General features: G+C 46.5%; 1 protein-coding gene across 1 annotated transcript in view; it reads left to right on the forward strand.

Moving 5' to 3' along the window:
* The first annotated feature begins 220 nt into the window (after positions 1-220).
* The window catches only part of RAB37 (RAB37, member RAS oncogene family), an 82423-nt gene continuing 60763 nt past the window's right edge, over positions 221-21880 (forward strand). The window contains exon 1 of the mRNA XM_054456287.2: positions 221-739. Coding sequence (XP_054312262.1) covers positions 668-739 — 72 coding nt within the window. The 5' untranslated portion in view covers positions 221-667. The remainder of the gene's footprint in view (positions 740-21880) is intronic.

Here is a 21880-nt window from a genome sequence, read left to right on the forward strand (position 1 = left end):
TCCCTAGGAAAACGCAGGTAAACAGAATTTTGCATATTTCAGGGACTTTGGGGACACCTAAGACCCATCTACTGTCGACCTCAGACTTAGAACCTCTATTTATCTCATACATCCTGGAGAGAATTGTCCAGGGACAAAAACAGAAGCGCCGCCAGCGCCGCAGGACTTCGCCTCTGCAAACGTGTGAGGAGAGCTGCGCTGCGCTGAGCTGCGTGGTGACGGAGATGCCCGTTCGCTCGGAATCAGGAACGGTGAGCTCCCGGGACCGCAATGCCCTGAGAACGCAGCCGGGTGCTGAGCCTCCGGAGTCTGGTAGCTGAATGAAATACGCAGGGATCACCAGCCGGATCCAAATCTTGCGTCCCTGCCAGCATCCTGGAGTCCTAAGAGGCAGGGATTGGAGCGGACAGGATCTCAGAACTCTGGTCCCAGGCGCACAACGCTGTTTCTGGTGCTGAAACGCTCAGTCCAGGAAGAGCGTGGCCGCCTGCCCGCCTGGTACCGCGCCGCGGCCCCTGCGGGGAACTGTCCAGTGCTGAAAACGGAAGCGGCCCGGCGCGCAGGGCTCAGACCCGAGCCTGCCGCACCCAGTGGAGCTCGAACCGAGCTCCTGGAAGCGCTGACGCAGAGCGCAGGGAGAGCCGGAGCGGCGAGCTCCAAGCCGGGCATGGACCTGCAGAGACTCGATTCCTACCAGGGAGGAGCTGGCCCTGACTTCAACGAGCACATCCTGCATAAGGTAAATATCTCCTGTATTCCTCAACCTAACGTTGGAAGAGGTGCCAGCACCAGGAGTTTTCTCCACTCCCCTGACTTTGCTTTGGAACTTAATGAGAAACTAGCTTGTATCTGTGAGTCTGGGGAGCCCTTTCTGTCTGATCCTGTTTCCTGCTCAAAATAGAGATGTGTGGGCTCTTGGGGAAGGGCTGCCGCCAGAGGCTCAGAAGGTCAGAAGCTTCATTCATTCACTTAAATCATCTGTGTTCCTTTTTCACCCCCTCCTTCTCCTTGCGTATTTATGCCCCTGGGTGCCCCCTGGCACCTTTGCTCTCCTAACCCTTGTAGGAGACTGCATTTGTCCCTGTTATGTCTGCTAGCAGCGGCCAAATACCTGAATTTCTGGCCAATTTGTCTGAAATTAGATAAATGGTCTGCAGCAGAGATGAACTGCTGTTTTCAAACCAGACTCCCTCATGGCTTCAGAAAGCTTCCCTCCAGCCGTGACTCCCTCACAGCCCCTGTAAGCATTTGCTTATTTCAAAGCACTAACATATCCATTGCTTCCTTCACTCAAGTTTCTTATGCAACTCAGTTTTCAGTAATGCAGGTCTCCCCCTAAGACAGTTGCTGGGAAAAATAGTAGCCTCTCTCAGGATAACAGTTTTAATTCAAAATCCATCACTCTGAAAGAATCAAAGTGTTATATTTGCCATAAGAAGTTATTATGGCTCACCTTCCCTTTCTCTGACTTTGCCATGCCATCCTGCTGCAGCCCTTATATTTTCTGCTTTGATAATGCCAGTTCACCTGTTAGTCACTTGAAAGGCTGTACGTGATCCTATAGGTGGAGTTTTTTAATCAAAACATCACTTTGAAGAGTCTATGAATGCAAGCTTTGAAATAACCTAACCCAACCTCCTCCTCTATCACACAGCTTATATTTGAGGAAACTAAAATCCAGAGAGGCAAAATGACTTGTCCAAGAAAGCAAGCTGGTAAAGGCAGAGCTGATACTAAAAGCCAGAAATTACTACTCCACGTGTAGTATTCTTTCCTCTATATCCTTACTAAACTTCTCATCAAAGTGTGCAGTCCATGGACCAGCAGCATTGGCATTACCTCGGAACTTATTACAATAGAAAGCCCTGACCCTAGATTGGCTGAATCTGAATCTGCATTTTAACAAGATCTCTAGGAATAAATATGCACAATAAAGTTTTAGGTGCATGGCTCTGTGCCATGCTGCCTGTTTCTGACACAAATGAAAGAAAATCAGCTATTGAAGGAAGCAGGTCTCTAGATCTGACAGTCCATGTGTCTTCTCCCTCCAGGTCTCTGAATTCCTAGGATATAGAGAAGGAGAAAAAATGTATAACAACTACCCCAGTCTAGAAATTTTAAAGCCATCACAGTTTGAAGTAAACTAGAAGAAGTTCTGTGCTATTTGATGTTGTAAATTTAGCCCAGTAAAAAGTGCATGTGAGGCCAGGCATGGTGGCTCACGCCTGTAATCTCAGCACTTTGGGAGGCCGAGGCGATGGATCACTTGAGGTCAAGGGTTCAAGACCAGCCTCACCAACATGGTAAAACCCGTCTCTACTAAAAATACAAAAATTAGCTGGGCATGGTGGTGTGCACCTGTGATCCCAGCTACTCAGGAGGCTGAGGCAGGAGAATTGCTTGAGCCTGGGAGGCAGAGACTGCAGTGAGCTGAAATCACACCACTGCCCTCCACTCTAGCCTGGGCAACAAAGCAAGACCTTGTCTCAAAAAAAAAAAAAAAAAAAAAGTTTATGCAAGCAGAGGAACATAATTACAAATCAATTACAAAATTGTCCTGGCAACTAGATATGTGGGTCTCTCCAAGTTTATACCATCTTATAAAGGTGTAAATACTCATTTTGAAAGCTTTAAGATTGGGAGCTCAGATTGTTCAAAATATTGATCAGATGTGGTATTTTCCATTTCAATTACCCACACATGAAATGTAGGATGTAGTCCATGAAGACTTTTACTTCCTTTGAGTTTATTGATCACCAAATTGAGAGTGGGAACCCATTCCAACAAGTTCCAACATATTTAAAGGCAAGTGTCTATTTACTACTAGTAAAGGCTCGATGTCATCAGCTTGGCTGTGTGAGCACCCTGAGAGCAGGAGCCAGCCTTAAACCTTCTGTGGTGCCCAGCAGAGTGACATATGTATGTAAGGAAAGTTTTCCTTCTTATGTAGTGCTGACAACCTCCTCCTAATACTACTTTATGATTGTGCATGATGTTTTATTGTGATCCACTTAAAACTCTTTTTGTAAAGGGGTAGGGCATCAACTTATTTGTATTATTTTAAAAATTACTATGTAGTAGAGTCCAAGGAGTTCCCATTGATTAATTAGTGTCTATTGTCCATGAGAAGCAGGGCTTCCCTCCAACATTAATTGCTAGGATAAATTCTTTTTTTGAAGTGGGGTCTCACTCTGTTGCCCAGGCTGGAATGCAGTGGTGTGATCTCAGCTCACTGCAACCTCTGCCTCCCAGGCTCAAGCGATTCTCCCACCTCAGCCTCCCCAGTAACTGGAACTGCAGGCATGTGTCACCATGCCTGGCTAATTTTTTGTTTGTTGTTGTTTTGTAGAGACAGAGTTTCACTATGCTGACCAGGCTGGTCTCAAACTCCTGGCCTCAAGAGATCCACCCGCTCAGCCTCCCAAAGTGCTGGCATTATACGTATGAGCCACCATGCCCAGCGTGGAGAAATGATTTTTTAAATAGACTTGTTATTGACACATAACAAACACCACTTTGGGAAGCTGAGGCGGGCAGATCTCTTGAGGTCAGGAGTTCAAGACCAGCCTGGCCAACGTGGCAAAACTTTGTCTCTACTAAAAATACAAAAATCAGCTAGGCGTGGTAACACACTCCTGTAATCTCAGCTACCAGGGAGGCTGAGACAGGAGAATCACTTGAACCGAGGAGGTGGAGACTGCAGTGAGCCAAGATCACACCACTGCACTCCAGCTTCAGTGACAGAGCAAGACTCCATCTCAAAAAAACAAAAAGAAATATGACAAACACCAAAAAATCCTGAATCTATGTGTCTACCTTGGTGAATTATCACGAAGTGAACATACCTGTGCAACCACTATCAAGAGAAAGAAATAGAACCTTGTCAGCTTCCCAAGAGCCCCACTCCCACATTCCACTTGACACACACCCTCCCCCAGAGATTATCATTATAAAGGAAGAAGTATCCTCGCGTTTTGACAGCACAGCAGATGTTATGTAGGGTAGTCCTAGAAACTTGTCAGAGAAGAGATATTGTTGTATGATGAAACGAAACTCCAGGCTTGGAATAAGCCAAAACTTGATGTGACTTTGAGCAACATCTATGAGTCTTACTTTTCTTAGCTATAAAATAGGAATGATAATACCTGCCTTATTATTTTTGAGCAAGGATGTTAGATAATATAATGTAAAGCATATATATAAAATCTCTGGAATATAGGAAGCATTCAATAAAAGTGGTTGTATTGGCTGGGCACGGTGGCTCCCAGCACTTTGGGAGGCCAAGGAGGACAAATCATGAGGTCAGGAGATAGAGACCATCCTGGCCAATATGGTGAAACCCCATTTCTACTAAAAATACAAATATTAGCCGGGGGTGGTGGCATGCAACTGTAGTCCCAGCTACTCAGGAGGCTAAGGCAGGAGAATCGCTTTAACCCGGGAGGCAGAGGTTGCAGTGAACCAAGATCATGCCACTGCTCTCCAGCCTGGTGACAGAGTGAGACTCCATCTGAAAAAAAAAAAAAAAGTGGTCGTATTAGGGCATGCATCTTGGGCTCCAAAGCAGCTTCAATGGGTGTCACATTCAGTCTCGCCTAAAATGATGAGCTTTGTGAGAAGAGCAGCAGCTTCATACACAGAGAACCTCAGAAACACATACACCACGTATTTCACAGGCAGAAGTCCGTGGAAACAAACTCACACAACCCATCTATACAAAAAGTGTGACTTCTATGCAAACATCCCAGTTCTGAATTCCTAAGTTGAATATCTTTTTTCTCTTGGAGGTGATGTATGGGACTTGATGAAATTCATTTATATGAAAAACATACGCCAAATATCATGATAAGCATTGTGTAGCTCTTGCACTTTAGCTGGTCCCAATAGTTGGAGGCTGACCCAGGCAAGCCCAAGTAATTCTTAGAAGATTCCCGTAGGGTGGGCTGGAAGCTGGGAACTGACTGAAAATGTTGAGCTCATCCATCATGTGCCTGGAGTTTTTAAATAGAGTTGTTGTTGCCACAAATCTGAATATTTGATGCAGCTAAATAATTTAAAACAAAGGAGCAACCTGGCCGCTCTCTTCCTTAGAGAACTCTCAGTTCTCTCTTGCCACCAGCTTCGAGAGCCATCCAGGGCAATGGTATGGGGTAGGGGTTCAGGAACAACCCACGGATTGGGTCCCTACTGTGCCAGGGTCTGACCTTGAGCTCCGGGAAAATGAAAAGATTTTCATTTCATTTTCACAGAGAGGGCAAGCTTTTGCCCCAGATACCAGTGAATTAGGACAAAAGGGCTTCAGTTCAAGCTCTTACTTACTAATTCCCCATAACCAGGGCTCTAAGGAACACCCACATACCAGACTAGCTTCCAGAGGGACGAACAATTCCTAGGACAAAGTCAGTCTCAGAAAGACTGGGGGTGGGGGGCAGAAAAATGTGAGCTGCTCATCCATTCATCCAGGGCTTGGTTCTTCTTGGGTGAAAAGGGATTACCAGGTCTCTGTCTTCCAAAGTATTTCCATTTCCTCCGACTGCTCTAACACCTCTTCGGGGAGAAACGAAAAGGCGAGCAGGTAATATCTGCCACTCTCCCCCATCTCTTGCACTCATTCTTCACTTCCTTCTTCTACTACCCATCTTGTAATTTCTATGTCCCTCAAAAGTCCGCATGCCTCATCGATTCATTCAGCAAACATGCATTGGACATTTCCAAAGCGTAAAGAACTAGGCTGGTCATTATCGAGAACATAGACGCAAATGATTCCCATCTTCACTAAGCTTGTGGCCTAGAAGGCATGCACACAAATGGCTATACTTTTATATAATTCCAGAAGTGTCCTAAGAAAGATACAGGTAGCTGCAGGGGAATGACCCAGGAAGAAAAGGTCATGTCTGACTCGATTTGAAATGTCCTCTCTCACTTATGGCTTCTGATTAAAGTTAACATCCAGGCTTGGCACAGTGGCTCACACCTGTAATCCCAGCACTTTGGGAGGCTGAGGCAGGTGGATCATGAGGTCAGGAATCAAGACCAGCTTGGCCAACATGGTGAAACCCGTCTCTACTAAAAATACAAAAATGAGTCAGCCATGGTGGTGCACGCCTGAAATCCCAGCTACTCAGGAGGCAGAGACAGGAGAATCACTTGAACCCAGGAAGCAGAAGTTACAGTGAGCTGAGATCACACCATTGCACTCCAGCCTGGGCGACAGAGTGAGACTCTGTCCCCCAACAAAAAAAAATTAAAATTAAAAAATAAAAAATAAAGTTAACATCCAGGAAAGACAGAGTTCCACACATCAGCTAGCTCCCTCCCCATGGGACTGTCACCCATTAATCCTAGGGAAAGGTCTGGATACAACAGTGTTGTCCTTCCCTGCCAGAAAATTGTACAAGAGAAAGACAAATAAAACAGCAAAAGACCATACTCGTCATTCTGTGTTCCTCTCCCATTCTCTATCCCACAGGTGCTTCTTTTATTTTTTTTTCAATGAAATAATGATAATGGTATGCAAATTTGTCCTCAAAGAATCCAAATTCACAGAAAAATCCATGCCCTGTAAGAGAAGAGATTTTTGTTTTCAAAGTGCACTAGCTCCAATTCTCAAAGATTTCTATTGTCAGCTCAGGAACAAACAAGAAAGCCAAGAAAAGCTAGCTGCTCCCTGTATAATATTTCCACTGGCTTGTTTTCCTCTCTTGCTTGTTCTGAAAGCTTAGAGATAAACAAATGAAGTGTATATTACATCACTGGCAATCTGGGGCCGTCTGGGACTCCTTTGGCTAATAGGTCGGTCCTGCCCAGATCCCAGAGCAGGCAGCTGGTGTGGGGAGTGGTGGTGCCTGCTAGTTCTCTTAGGATAACCTCAGCAGGAAATGATGGTGACTCAGTCCAGCGCCTCAAAGTCGTTTTCCAAACTCTCCAGGCTTTCCTCTCCTAAGCATCCTTTCCTTTAATTTGTGGTCCCTGGGGCCTTTTGTGAGAAAATGTCTGAGACTCACTTGTGTTGCTGCCCTAATGTTTCCTCTTATAAGCTGTTCCGGGGAGGGACATCCTTCAGTTTCAGGGCAGGAAACTCCGCCTTGCTGGGTGGAAGTAAACAGCCAGAGGTGAGCACCAGGTTGGAGAATTGTTGAAGTGGGCATTTGAAGTGGCTCTAAATTTATCCCAATACGCTTCTTGCTTCCTTCCTCCTCTTCTCAGGCAACAGAAACAGTCCATAGAGACTGCAAGTGGGAATGGAGATCACAGCTCCTTGTTAACTCACTCAGGCAATGCAGATCCCAGCTAGGAGTGGCCCTGGACATCCTCCCATCCCTTAACCAGAGAAGGTTTTCTAGGGCCAAGAGAGACAGCTCCAAACAAACAGATCTGGAAAATATTAATCCCTAACTGATGACACCAGGCCTCACCCTGCTCCCAAAGGGAGCAAGGCCTTGAGTGGTGCAGTGAAAATAACTTGAGACGTGCAGGGCTCAAGAATTCCCCTAGCACATGGTTCCTGACCTTGATGCCTAAGTCAGCTCCCTCCCTTCTCATTTGCTTATTAGTGCCTTTTCATTTGCTTATTAGCACCTTCTCATTTGCTTATTAGTGCCTTTTCATTTGCTTATTAGCACCTTCTCATTTGCTTATTAGCAGACAGTTTCTACCCATCAACATGAGGATGTTATTTCATTATTTGTGCTTCTGCAAATGCACATGCTTTTAGGTATCTTAAACCAAGCTGTGTTTAAGTTCAAATTTTCTCTTACTTGCTAGCCTTCTGCCCCTGGCCACCACACACACAGGCACACACACACACACACACGCACACCCGCACATGCACACATACGCACCCTTCCTCTCATGAGCTGTGGGCAGGGCCAGTGATCATCCATTTTTGTTCTCTGTCTCCCCTTAGCTTTTGTTATGAGCCTTTTAAAAGCAAAGCAGGCTGGGCACAGTGTCTTAGTCCTGTAATCCCAGCACTTTGGGAGTCCGAGGCGGGCAGATCACCTGAGGTCAGGAGCTCAAGATCAGCCTGGCCAGCATGAGGAAACTCTGTCTCTAGTAAAAATACAAAAATTAGCTGGGCGAGGTGGCGGGCGCCTGTAACCCCAGCTACTTGGGAGGCTGAGGCAGGAGAATCGCTTGAACCCGGAAGGCTGAGGTTGCAGGGAGCCGAGATTGCACCACTGCACTCCAGCCTGGGCGACAAAGCAAGACTCTGTCTCAAAAAAAAAAAAAAAAAAAAGGCAAAGCAAACATTTCTCCTCCTCTTCTTCCTCCCTCCCCTGTTTGAATTTTGCATTCATACCCTCTCCCAGCAACTCTGTTTATTAAAAATCGGAACTGTCATTTATTAGAGCAGTACCCCTAGGGGAGAGTCAGTTACTGGTAACACCTTCCCCAAGCTCACACTGAGAAGCAGTGTAAGCTTTGGAAGGGAATAAAGTCTGGTACACAGTCCAGATGAGGCAGACACCCCCTTTCAGCCCCTGGAATCTCCCTCCTTGCCTCCCCCATGCCTTTACCCATATTCTTCCTCCTTTTCTGGGTCCCACCTCAGGCTTCATTCAGTTATCAGGTGAGAAATACTAAAAATCATCTCTGCACTATAATCCAAAGGGACCCAGTAAGACTAATGATTGTTCCCAATACATTATCCAAATAAGCATATGGTTTATTTGTGCAGCATTTTACAGTTTACAAAACACTTTAATATATGCCAAGACATTTTATACTTAACATATGCTTTTTCCAGAAGATGTTACTATTAATTCCATATTAATAGGACAGGGAAACAAAGGCCAGATGGCTGGGCATGGTGGCTTATGCCTGTAATCCCAGCACTTTGAGAGGCTGAGATGGGCAGATCATGAGGTCAGTAGTTTGAGACCAGCCTGGCCAACATGGCGAACCCTGTCTCTACTAAAAAACACAAAAATTAGCTGGGTGTGTTGGCAGGCACCTGTAATCCCAGCTGCTCAGGAGGCTGGGGCAGGAGAATTGCTTGAACCCAGGAGGTGGAGGTTGCAGTGAGCTGAGATTGCGACACTGCACGCCAGCCTGGGTGACACAGCAAGGCTCTGTCTCAAAAAAAAAAAAGAAAGAAAGAAAGAAAAAACTGACTTGCTCAAGGTCACAGCCAGCATTGTGGAAGCCTGAATCATTACAGCAGACCCTTAGATAGCACTTGCATGCCATGTAATATTCTAAGCACTTAGCATCTCTTAACTCACTTAATCCTACAACAACCCTATTTTAATCTCATTTTACAGGTGAGTAAACTGAGGCACGGAGACATTAAGAAATTTGCCTATAGTCAAATCCAAGCAAGGTAGAGAGGCAGAGGGATAGAGTCAGGAGAGGACAAGGGGCTTCACCAAGAGGGTCACAGATGGTCACTACTTTAGGGCATTGACAGCTGTCCATTGTGTGGCCTTCAGCTCTGTAGAGCCGGTTTTGCTCACTCACCCAAGAGTGGCTCCATCTCTCCAGTCAGGCTGATGTTAATCAGACTCACAAGACATGTATTGCCCTAGATGCCAAGCCACATTATAATCAGGAGATTGTTCGCTGAGCATGAAATCCAGGGGAAAAAATGGAACTTGGAGGATTCAAATGTTTAATGCTATCAGGCTGACATGAGTTGGTAGCTGGCTACTGTATAGGGACAGCTTCAATCTACAACCCCACCGGCCCCTTCTACCCTTAGGTCCTCTCCCCTACCCCTTGCCCCACCTCTGCCTCCCTCAGCTGTATATATTAACTGCCTTGGGCCGGGCAGTCATTCTGTTCTCTCCAGGTCTGTATTTCCTGCAATCCTTTAAGAACTCCTTGCCTTTGAATTTGAGAATTCCCTGGACTTGACCTGGTTATGAAGAAGGAAACGAAAGGGATATTCCGTCTTCAGAAACCTCTGCCAGTCATTGCCAGAGTTGTCATTTCATACTTCTTCCTCCATCTCACTCAAGGCCTGTGTCAGAGCCTTAGGGACTCGGGTTTCAGGGGCAAGAATCATGAAAGAGTAGAAAGGTGATTGGGGACATTTCCTTATATCCCACCACCACCCCCGTCCACATGCTCCCCTTGAAATCTGATATTTCTGCCTGAGAATCCTGAGAATCAATTCAGCAAGCATTTACTGGGCACCACAAGCCAGTCCCCAGGAACAAAACCCACTCTTCATTCCCCAAGGAGCTGAGTCCAGCAGGCTGGGTGGATCAGAGGGATGGCACAGGCAGAGATGACTCAAGCCACATTTGACTGCAGCTCAATATGCCACGTGGATCTTGGTGCCCATGAAGGTCAAAGACCTCTAGTCCCATATAGTGGGAAGCTGAGCCCTTGGGGACCAGGTCAAATGCTTGCAGCTCTCAAGGCTGCCAACTTCTGGCTCCTGGCTGATTGACTGATCTGAGGGGTTATAAAGCCCAAAGCCCCAGGATGGGGCCCCACCTCTGAAGGTCAGAGGGCTCTGAGCTCCCCAACGCAGGGATCCCTTCAAGCCCATGTCCAAGAAAGGAAGAGACTCCTGTTGCACTTCTGAGAAGTGCCCAGTGCAAAGACCCCTGTCCAATCGTGGCAGAGTCCAACACATAGAAACTAAGCTGGATCCCTTCCATGAACATCTCCAAAGACATGGGCTGAAAAACACTCAACCAAACCCTAAACACCAGGATCCCAGCCCTTGGGATGACAGTATGGCACACAAAGAGAGGCTTGGGAAAGACAGAGGGGCAGGCCAGGTGAGCTCTGCAGGCATGTCCTCCAGGACCCTCACTCTCCTTTCCCTGAAACCAGGTCTCCTCCAGATAGCAGACACATGAGAACCAGCATAGCATAGGCCCTGACCATCACCTGTCCTGACCACCACCTGTGCTATCTACCACCTGTCCTGTTCACCACTGGTTCCATCCACCACCTGCCCCATCCATCACTTGTTCTGTCCACCACCTGTCCTGTCTACTGCCTTCCCTCTTCACCCTCATCCTGTTCGCTACCTGCCCTGTCCACCACCTGTCCTGACCACCTTCTGCCCTGCCCACTGATTTTCTTAGAGCAGGAGGCAGCTCATTAGCAGAGAAAGAGACCTGGGCTTTGAGTATCAAAGAACCAAGCTTTATCCCTGTCTCTGCTGTTAGCCAACTGTGCATTCTAGGTCATTCCATTCCAACAGCACTTTCCAACTTGCAGAAAACTTGCATATAAATCTTTTTGTTGATTTCCCCCGCACTGTGCGTAAAGAGAAGAGGCATTATTCTTGACTGCAAAAGGGAAAATCTTGTGATCAGGACTCTAGATTTCCAGTGACAAAACCCAACTCAAATTGGCTTAAGCCGAAAAGAGAATTCACTGGTTCCTGTACCAGAGAAGCCTGGGGAGTACAGCTGACATCGAGCTCAGCTGGACCCAGGGACTCTCAGTGACTTCAGCCTCACTCTCTGTCTCTCTCTCTCTCATTTTTCTCTCTGGCTTGGCTCCATTCACAGGCAGGCTTCTCCCTGTTGGGCCCCATTATTGATAGCAGCCCCAGGATCACATCCTCACAGCTCCCAATTCCAACCAAAGTCCTAGATCCAATACTCACTGGAGACTGAAATTGCCACATGCCCACCCCTGAACCAATACTGTAGCCAGAGGGTAGAACACGATGGACGGCTTAAGCCCAAGTCACATGTCCACCCCAAAGGTGGAGTCAGTCCCACCCAAGCCCTGTAGATCAAGAGTGGAAGAAAATGGGCTGGGCATGGTGGATCATGCCTGTAACTCCAGCACTTTGGGAGGTCAAGGTGGGTGGATCACCAGAGGTCGGGAGTTCAAGACCAGCCTGACCAACATGGGGAAACCCCTTCTCTACTAAAAATACAAAATTAGCTGGGTGTGGTGTCACATGCCTGTAATCCCAGCTACTTGGCAAGCTGAGGCAGGAGAATCACTTGAACCCGGGAGGCGGAGGTTGTGGTGAGCCGAGATCGCACCATTGCACTCCAGCCTGGGCAACAAGAGCTAAACTCCGTCTCAAAAAAAAAGAGTGGAAGACAATGGTTTCCAGGGAAAATGGGATGGTGTCATCTGGAGGCTAGCCATGCAAAAACAACAGATGTCCTATGGTAATCCCGGGCAAGGCTGAGTCCCAGCATTTTTAAATCTTTAATGAGAAGAGACTGAAAAGAAATGAAGTGAACTTGTCACAGTCCCACCTGAACTGGCCTTTTGGTGCCTCACACATAGTGTCATTTAAGACTGAATAACTGGATTTGGATTATTAATGACTGGACTTGGGAAATAAACTGCTGTCCCCCTATGAAGCAATCGGCTTATTGGGGCTGCAGAGCCAGACCTCCCTCTATGGGTGGGAGTAGAATTTTCTCTGAAGGAAATAGATGATCCAACTGTGGCCCATCCAGGGAAGAGGTTGACTGGAACAGGGAATGAGGATACAGGAAGTGGACGGAGCTCAGACAGGAATGAGGGGAAGCTCTTCCGCCTCTCTTAAGGACCATGGTTAGCTGCTATGGAGACGCCTGAATTTTTCCATTGCTGGGTAGGGCGTGTCAGCCCAGGGATACAGAAACACAGATGAAAAGTGAGGCAGAAAAGCACCAAACAAGGCCAGCTTTATGAGTATGCCACCTACAAAGTCATATAAGGCCCTGCACTTAGAAGGGCCCTGCATTTGGTTTAACACTTTGCATTCGCCATCTTTAAAGTCTTAATAATGTTTGTACAAGGATCCCTGTATTTTTATTTTATGTAGCCATTCTTGCTGTCACATAAAAACCCCTGCAAGGTCTGAGCCTGGCTCTGTGTGGTAGTTTTGAGCTATTCCCTGGGGCGTCTCTGCCTTCTGATGGCCTCACACCACGCCTGGTTGTGGATGTGCCCTGAATAACCAGGGAAGAGTCATCTTATGCTTTGGGCCAGTTGGCAAAGGAGTGGGCAGCACCACAATGGCATTCACTGTCGAGGGGTGGCTGCTTCCTCAGGACAGCATCTGCGAGGGTCACGGGCACCAGGAAGTGTGGCCTGGAAGGCAGATCAGACAGTCTGAAGGTGGGTGGGTGGGCAAGTCCTCGGGGGTAAGTGGCTGTGATAGAGGCAGGGGAAGAAGTAGACAGGGGTCATGTTTGTGATCTGAGCATTGTGCTGAACAAACAATAAGTTTGTATTGGTGGCTGTTAGTGAATAATGAGAGTCATTATTTTATTTATTTATTTATTTATTTTTATTTTTTGAGACGAATCTGTCTCTGTCACCCTGGAGTGCAGTGGCATGCACTCTGCCTCCTCTGCCTCCTCACTGCAACCTCTGCCTCCCAGGTTCAAGTGATCCTCCTACTTCAGCCTCCTGAGTAGCTAGGATTACAGGTGTGTGCCATAAAGCCCTGCTAATTTTGTTTGTGTGTGTGTGTGTGTGTTTAGTAGAAATGGCATTGGCCAAGCTGGTCATGAACTCCTGGCCTCAAGTGATCCACCTGCCTCAGTCTCCCAAAGTGCTGGGATTATAGGCGTGAGCCACCACACCCAGCCAAGAAAGTCATTATTATTAATATGTTTAATTGCAAAATTTGAAAAATGAAAAACAAAGAAAAAATTTCCTGTGATGCCATTGTTTCAAAATACATATCTTAAAAATAAAAATGGGCTGGGCATGGTGGCTCACACCTATAATCCCAGCACTTTCGGAGGCCAAGGTAGGTGGATCACTTGAGTTCAGGAGTTTGAGAACAGCCTGACCAACATGATGAAACCCCGTCTCTACTAAAAATACAAAAAAGTTAGTCGGGCATGGTGGCGGGCGCCTGCAACCCCAACTACCCAGGAGGCTGAGGCAGGAGAATCACTTGAACCTGGGAGACAGAGGTTGCAGTGAGCCAAGATTGTGCCACTGCACTCGAGCCTGGGTGACAGAGCAAGATTCTGTCTTAGAAAAAAAGAAAATGAAACTGCCGTGTAAAAATACATATATGTGTTTATTTATACATATGTGTGAGATAGATAGATAGATAGATAGATAGATAGATAGATAGATAGATAGATCCATCATAGGAATTTTGTTATACACATTTTTACCTTCATTCTTTTTAATCACTACATAGAATTCCGTTGTATAGATAAATGAAAACTCATGGTTTATTCTGAAATTTTGAAACTCATAGAAAGGTACAAAAACTAGAACAAAAAGAAAATGACACATGTACCTACCATCTATATTTACTAAATGCTAACATTTTGCCTTAAAAACAGCAAAAAACAAAGAAGCCTCCTATAGGTAGCTGGGATCCACTTTGCGAGATAGCCACGGGACAGAAGGTTAATTGGGTTACTTTGTTTTTGTTTCGATACGGAGTCTTGCTCTGTCACCCAGGCTAGAGTGCAGTGGCGCGATCTCGGCTCACTGCAACCTCTGCCTCCTGGGTTCAAGCGATTCTCCCACCTCAGCCTCCCAAGTAGCTGGGATTACAAGTGTGCACCATCACACCCAGCTAATTTTTTGTGTGTTTTTAGTAGAGACAGGGTTTCACCATGTTGACCAGGCTGGTCTTGATCTTCTGACCTCAAGCGTTCTGCCTGCCTTGGCCTCCCAAAGTTCTGAGATTATGGGTGTTAACCACTGTGCCCAGCCCTAGTTTGGTTACTTTGAAATCACAGCCTGGTGGGTCTGCGGCACTTTTAGTTATACTCCATTTCATAGAAGAGAAAAGAGATCTGAGAGACATTCAGTGGTTGTTCAAGGGCGCTCGGCAGGGAATAAAAGAGAAACCCCATTCCAAGCTTCAACTCCAGACCCTAACTCTTCTGCTTATCCCTCCCTAGATTCCCAGGGTCCTTAGGAAAGGGAAGGCTTGGACTGGAAGTTCCCCCAAACCCCTTTATCACTGACCTCCAGAAATGCTAGTGAAGCCCAGGCGACAATCTCAGCCTGACCCAGGATAAACACCAAAGCAAAATCAATGCCAATGGGAGATATTCATTCACAAAGCGTATTCAAGACCCTGCGTGCAGAGCTGCTCAGATGAAGCAGGCCCAAGTGCAGTTAGTCACCGTTAATTGGGTCTCAGGAGTGGAGGAGCAAACAACAGCATCCCCTGGGGATTTGCCTCCATCATCCCAACTGCAGGGTAAGGAGCCCAGGAAAGCAAGCCAAGCTTTGCAAGCACCAGCACTGCCCCTGGGCAGACTCTCCTTCACTCTATCTCCACATTCTCTCCCATCTGCCCTCATATCTTGTTGTATATATTTTTTTTTCTTGAGACAGTCTCACTCTGTCGCCCAGGCTGGAGTGCAGTAGCGCCATTTCGGCTCACCACAACCTCTGCTTCCAGGTTCAAGCAATTCTCCTACCTCAGCGTCCCGGGTAGCTGGGATTACAGGCACATGCCACCACACCTGGCTAACTTTTTGTATTTTTATTAGAGACGGGGTTTCGCCATGTTGGCCAGGCTGGTCTCAAACTCCTGAGCTTAGGCAACCCACACGCCTCAGCCTCCTAAAGTGCTGGGATTACAGACGTGAGCCACCGTGCCCGGCCTATTATTATTATTTTTGAGACAGAGTCTCACTCTGTTGCTCAGGCTGGAGTACAGTGGCACCATCTCAGCTCACTGCAACCTCCACCTCCCAGGTTCAAGTGATTCTCCTGCCTCAGCCTCCCGAGTAGCTGGAATTACAGGCGCACACCACTACACCTAGCTAATTTTTGTATTTTTTTAGTAGAGACGAGGTTTTGCCATGTTAGCCAGGCTGGTCTCTAACTCCTGACCTCAAATGATCCACCCATCTAGGCCTCCCAAAGTGCTGGGATTACAGGCATGAGCCACACAACCAGCCTCTTCTAGTATTTTAAGCTGACATACTGTACCTACATCATCACTGGTTCTTTCCGTTGCCACCTGTCAGACAGCTGGATGTTACAGTGCAAGGATTCAAGGTCTCTGGGGCGCAGTCCTTCTTTGCTTATTATTAATTTTGCAGAGGCTGTGTGAGGTTTGAAATGAGTGCACCTTCTGAATTTCGCAACTCTTTCCACTGAACTGAGGGCAGACACCAGACAGTACAGCTGAGATCAGGGCCTGTGACTTGTTGCTTCTCTGTTGTGGAAACCCTCCACGTCATTGATAGAGGGCAGCATTCTGCATGTAAACGCCAACAGGTGCCAATGCTCTCTGCTCATAGCAGATTTCTACTACACAAGGGTGCAGAATGTCCCTTCTGTATTTCTGACCTTAGGAGACAGTCTTTCCCCTCCCTTAATTCTGAGCCCCTCCTCAGAGGTACCTTCAGAAAAACAAATGAGTCAGTCACCCTTTCTTTTTATTTATTCAGTTTATTTTATTTATTTATTTTATTTTTATTTATTTATTTATTTATTTGAGATGGAGTCTTGCTCTATCTCCCAGGCTGGAGTGCAATGGGACGATCTTGGCTCACTGCAACCTCCATCTCCCAGGTTCAAACGATTCTCCTTTCTCGGCCTCCCAAGTAGCTGGAATTACAGCGGCCCGACACCACACCCGGCTAATTTTTGTATTTTTAGTAGAGATGGGGTTTCACCATGTTGGCCAAGCTGGTCTCAAACTCCTGACCTCAGGTGATCCACCTGCCTCGGCCTCCCAAAGTGCTGGGATTACAGGCGTGAGGCACCACACCCAGCCAAGTCACCCTTTCTTGATGCAAGAGTTGCAGACCCTCAGGACAGGGCCACGTGAGGATGTGGTCACAGTGAACTACTCTGGGGAAGGGGCTTGTGCTGGAGCAGGGGGAATCTGATTGCTTCAAGGGGCCCTTTCACAACTACTGGAGAGCTCCACAGCCCTCATTAGTGACAACCTTCATCAGCCTCCAAACAAAGAGGGTCACTAGAGGCCCTCAGGGGAAGCCTCACTACACCAGTGGAGATGTGGTGGAGCGGGTGCATGCCTGGAGAACAGTGTGAACCGGATCCATGGCTGCCAATTCTCAGTCCATACCTAAGTACCAGCCCCTGACAAGTACCAATTGATGTGTAGGAAACGATACACACACATCAGTAGACGTTGGCATAAAGTTACCAACTGTCCTTTCTTAGGAAATACTGTCTATTTTCCTGAGACTTGGGGTGCTCAAAGCTCCTTTCTTTTATGAAATTATGGTGGCAATGGATTGTTGAATAGAAACTTTGTTAAGCAACCCCTCACTTAACCAACTTATTAGGTCAACCAATACCCTTCAGTCTCTTACTGGAGCACACTGACTAAGGCTGAGGCACAGAGTGCTCACAGCTGGCAGGCTCTTCTCTGCCCTCACAGTTGTGGTACCTGGTTAACAAGGATGCATTTGGGCCCATACTTGCTTATGCTGGTCATACATGTTAACTAGAATGATGTACTTGAATCAATTCACCCATAAACAAAGGAACTGGCCAGGCGTGGTGGCTCACGTCTGTAATCCCAGCATTTTGGGAGGCCAAGGCAGGGGGATTACCTGAGGTCAGGAGTTCGAGACCAGCCTGGCCAAAATGGTGAAACCCCGTCTCTACTAAAAATACAAAAAAATTAGCCAGGCATGGTGGCAGGTGCCTGTAATCCCAGCTACTTGGGAGGCTAAGACAGGAGAATTGCTTGATCCTGGGAGGCTGAGGTTGCAGTGAGCTGAGATCATGCCACGGCACTCCAGCCTGGGTGACAGAGCAAGACTGCACCTCAAAAAAAAAAAAAAAGGAAAAGAAAAAGAAAAAGAAAAAACAAAGGAATTTAAACAGAAAGACTATTGACCAATAAGATAAGAGTGTAAAAAAAAGAGAACTGTTATCTCTACAAAAACTAAACTGAGTGCTTTGGAAAGACTCTATAAAAGCCTGTCACTTTTTAAAATGCTATCAAATTAGGAATGAATGAGAGAACTGTAAAATATTGGAAAGAAATGCATAAAAATGAAGAAAGATTTTGCAATCAGGTGGCTTCATAAGTTTCTAGAATTTCTTGCTTCATGTTAAAGAAACTGGAACTGAAACCCCAGGATCATGTGTGTGTGGTTTGTGCTTCAGGAAAGGCAATGGGCCCCACTTTTCAGCAGACTTGTAAGCAAAGCAAAGGCTTTAGGTCTACATCAAAATACTTGCTAATAACTACACATTTAGATATTTTAAGTCAAAATAAAACATGTAGAGGAAAAATAGCCTAGGCGCAGTGGCTCACACCTGTAATCCCAGCACTTTGGAAGGCTGAGGCAGGTGGATCACTTGAGGTCAGTTCAAGACCAGCCTGGCCAACATGGTGAAACCCTGTCTCTACTAAAAATACAAAATTAGCCAGGTGTGGGTCAAGCGTGGTGGCTGACACCTGTAATCCTAGCACTTTGGGAGGTCGAGGTGGGCAGATCACCTGAGGTCAGAAGTTCAAGACCAGCCTGACCAACATGGTAAAACCCCATTTCTACTAAAAATACAAAAATTAGCCAGGCGTGGTGGCACATGCCTGTAATCCCAGCTACTTGGGAGGCTGAGGCAAGAGAATCACTTGAAGTCGGGAGGCAGAGGTTGTGGCGAGCCAAAATTGCACCACTGCACTCCAGCCTGGGTGACAGAGCAAGACTCTGTCTGAAAAAAAAAAAAAAAGAAAGAAAGAAAGAAAAGAAAAAATACAGTATATCTCTTTTATGAGTTCCTGATTTAACAAATTTTTTCAATGGACTGACCAATTACCAATTCCTGTGAAATTGAATAAGAATTTACCTACTTGGTTCAGACATATTTGACTTTGGCAAAGAAAACTAAAAAGCTAAAAAAAAATTTGCCTACTTGTTAGAATAAAAGGCTGATCACTGTATCTGTCCTTGCCAATCTAAAAATTTATTGGTACATGAAATCAACCAATTCCAGCAGTCTCCCCTTTCCAAGGCTAAGCAGCTTTGAGCTCTATTTTTCAAGAATCAAGCAAAGGTAGCCTTTCACCTCACTTCAACGCAAATTTATCTTACTCATGGATTTTGGAGGTTGCCAACTCAGTAGTTTTTTTTTCTCCCTCAACTACTCTCATACAGTACTATCTTCTGAAAGCCAATGATATGCGCACAGTTCTCAAAAGGAGGCTGTCCAAACCTTACAGGCTTATCAAGTGGAATCTTTTTTGACATGAGGCCTCACTCTGTCCCTGAGGCTGGCGTGCAGTGGTACGATCTCGAGTCACTGCAGCCTCAACTTCCTATGTTCAAGGGATCCTACCCCCTCAGCCTCTGGAGTAGCTGAGTCTACAGTCATGCACAACCACACCCAGCTGATTTTTTATTTTTGGTGGAGATGTCCTTTTTGTAGGCCTCCCTATGTTGCTCAGGCTGGTCTCGAACTCCTGGGCTCAATCGATCACCCATCTTGGCCTCCCGAAGTGCTGAGATTAGAGGCGTAAGCCACAATGCCTGGCCTGGAATCTTTAAATATTAATAATTCAAAAACCAAGAAGGGAAGCCCCAGCAACTTTAGATGGCTATAAATAATTAGGCACTCAATCAGGATTGAGTGCTTAGAAATCTTGGAGTTTGTTTTAACACAATGTGCTTTCCTGGAAATCATATAGCAAGATAGTAAATGCTACCCTCACTCAGATCTGAGGAACTATATTTAAGCTCTCTCTCTTGCAGTAAACGTGCTGGCCACCCATCCAAAATCTGCCTTAGCAAAGTCATGACGGGGTGCGGGGATATGGCTGAGACAACACCCAGATACAAATCTGTAGACATTATGAAACAATTTCCTTTCCTGCCTCTTGCGTATATCTGCGTCCCTCCTCTCGCCCCAGCTACTTCTCTAGCACTCTAAACTCTAGAGGCTTGAGCAAACTGGGCTGGATTAGCAGCTGACTCTTACAGTCATAGCACCGCACAGAGAGAACCCAGACACTTCCTATCAGGACCACAAGGCAGAGATCTGCTCTGTCCAGCTCTGGAATTGACTGGACTGGCTCATGACTGTCAACCTATTTCTGAGAACAGAAAAAGTTCCCTTTCAGACTGCCACCAATTCAGAGGGCTAGAATTTTAGATAAAAACAATATATCCAGTAATCTATTCTCTCTTGTAGACACTTCCTTGTTTTTTTTGAGACAGGGTCTCATTCTGTCACCGAAGCTGGAGTGCAGTGGCGTGATCACAGCTCACTGCCGCCTAGAACTCCTGGGCTCAACTGATCCTCCTGCCTCAGCCTCCCAAGTAGCTGGGACCACAGGAGCCTGGCTAATTTTTCTAATTTTTTTGTAGAGATAGCAATCCTCAAGCAATCCTCCTACCTCAGCCTCTCGAGTAGCTGGGACTACAGGCATGCGCAACCACATCCAGCTAATTAATTAATTATTGTAGGTTTCCCTATGTTTCCCAGGCTGCTCTGGAACTCCTGGACTCAATCAATCACCTGCCTTGGCCTCCCAAAGTGCGGGGATTAGAGTTGTAAGCCACCATGCCTGGCCCAGAATCTTTAAGAATTAATAATTCAAAAACCAAAGGAGGGAAACCCCAGTAACTTTAGATGGGTTTACCATGTTGCCCAGGCTTGTCTCAAACACCTGGACTCAAGTGATCCTCCTGGCTCAGCCTCCTAAAGCACTGGGATTACAGACGTGAGCCACCATGCCTGGCCTATAGACACTTTTTTTCAAAGTTTGCCTAAGGCAACTAAAAGGGATCGGAATGGATCAGTCTTCCCATGCTGTTTCACTACTCTTCAGCTCAGCCAGGACACAACCTTCCTCCCAGCCCATGTCCACCATCCAGATGAAGGCAGAAGCAAGCCAATTCCTCCAGCCAAGCCAAATTGAGCTAAATTCTAGTCTTCCCTGTGCGTCTAGCTTAATGTCAGAAGTTTCATGGCAATAATCTTCGCTGGGATCTATGATTGTGTATCACCAGAAAAGACGAATCCCTTTCTATCCAACATAAGCATGTACTTATACATTCCGGGTAGTGCTGGCTGCTTTAAATAAACTCTGAAATAAACCCACTTTATGCACAATTGTTGAAATGGCACAGTTACGCTCTGACCTAAGGCCTTATGTTATGCCTTTTTTTTTTTTTTTGAGGCGGAGTCTCACTCTGTCGCCCAGGCTGGAGTGCAGTGGCGCGATCTCGGCTCACTGCAAGCTCCGCCTCCCGGGTTCATGCCATTCTCCTGCCTCGGCCTCCCGAGTATCTGGGACTACAGGCACCCGCCACCACACCTAGTTAATTTTTTTGTATTTTTAGTAGAGACGGGGTTTCACTGTGTTAGCCAGGATGGTCTCGATCTCCTGACCTTGTTATCCACCCGCCTCGGCCTCCCAAAGTGCTGGGATTACAGGTGTGAGCCACCGCGCCCGACCATGTTATGACTTTTATTCTTATACCTTGACTTACTCTAATTTGGCTCTGCTTTGAACGTTTCCATTTTAAGATCTCTCTGTGGGCGCTTCTTGCTCTGTAAATCTTAAAACAGTCTGCGTCAAAAACAGTCTCACTCTGCTCCGTCTCAAAAAACAAAACAAAACAAAAAAAACAGTCTCGCTCTAACCAGACCAGCTTAGATGACTAGCTCAAGAATAGTCAAGCTTGCTTGGGCTCTGTGAAGTCTCCCAGGACGGAAAAGCCCTTGAGATTCTAGGGAATCATCTTTGAGGTCATGGGAACAGGATGTCTCCACCAAGGTCACCAGTGCCAGATGCCCTTGGGGTGTCCATAGCTGTGAGAAGTCAGGCAAACCCCAGGACACCTTGATATAGACTGCTAAACATGCCCACAGCCTCCTACCTGCTGGGTCACCAGCCTGTGGTGCTCAGGCATAGCTCGTCATCTCTTCCCAAGCCATGATGCCTTTCCCTGACACTTTATCCCCAGCCCCTCCCTACAACCCCCCCGTCCAACAAAAATCAGCCTAGGTGAAGTGATAGACC

Source organism: Pongo pygmaeus, chromosome 19, assembly GCF_028885625.2.
Source record: "Pongo pygmaeus isolate AG05252 chromosome 19, NHGRI_mPonPyg2-v2.0_pri, whole genome shotgun sequence".
NCBI lineage: Eukaryota > Metazoa > Chordata > Mammalia > Primates > Hominidae > Pongo > Pongo pygmaeus.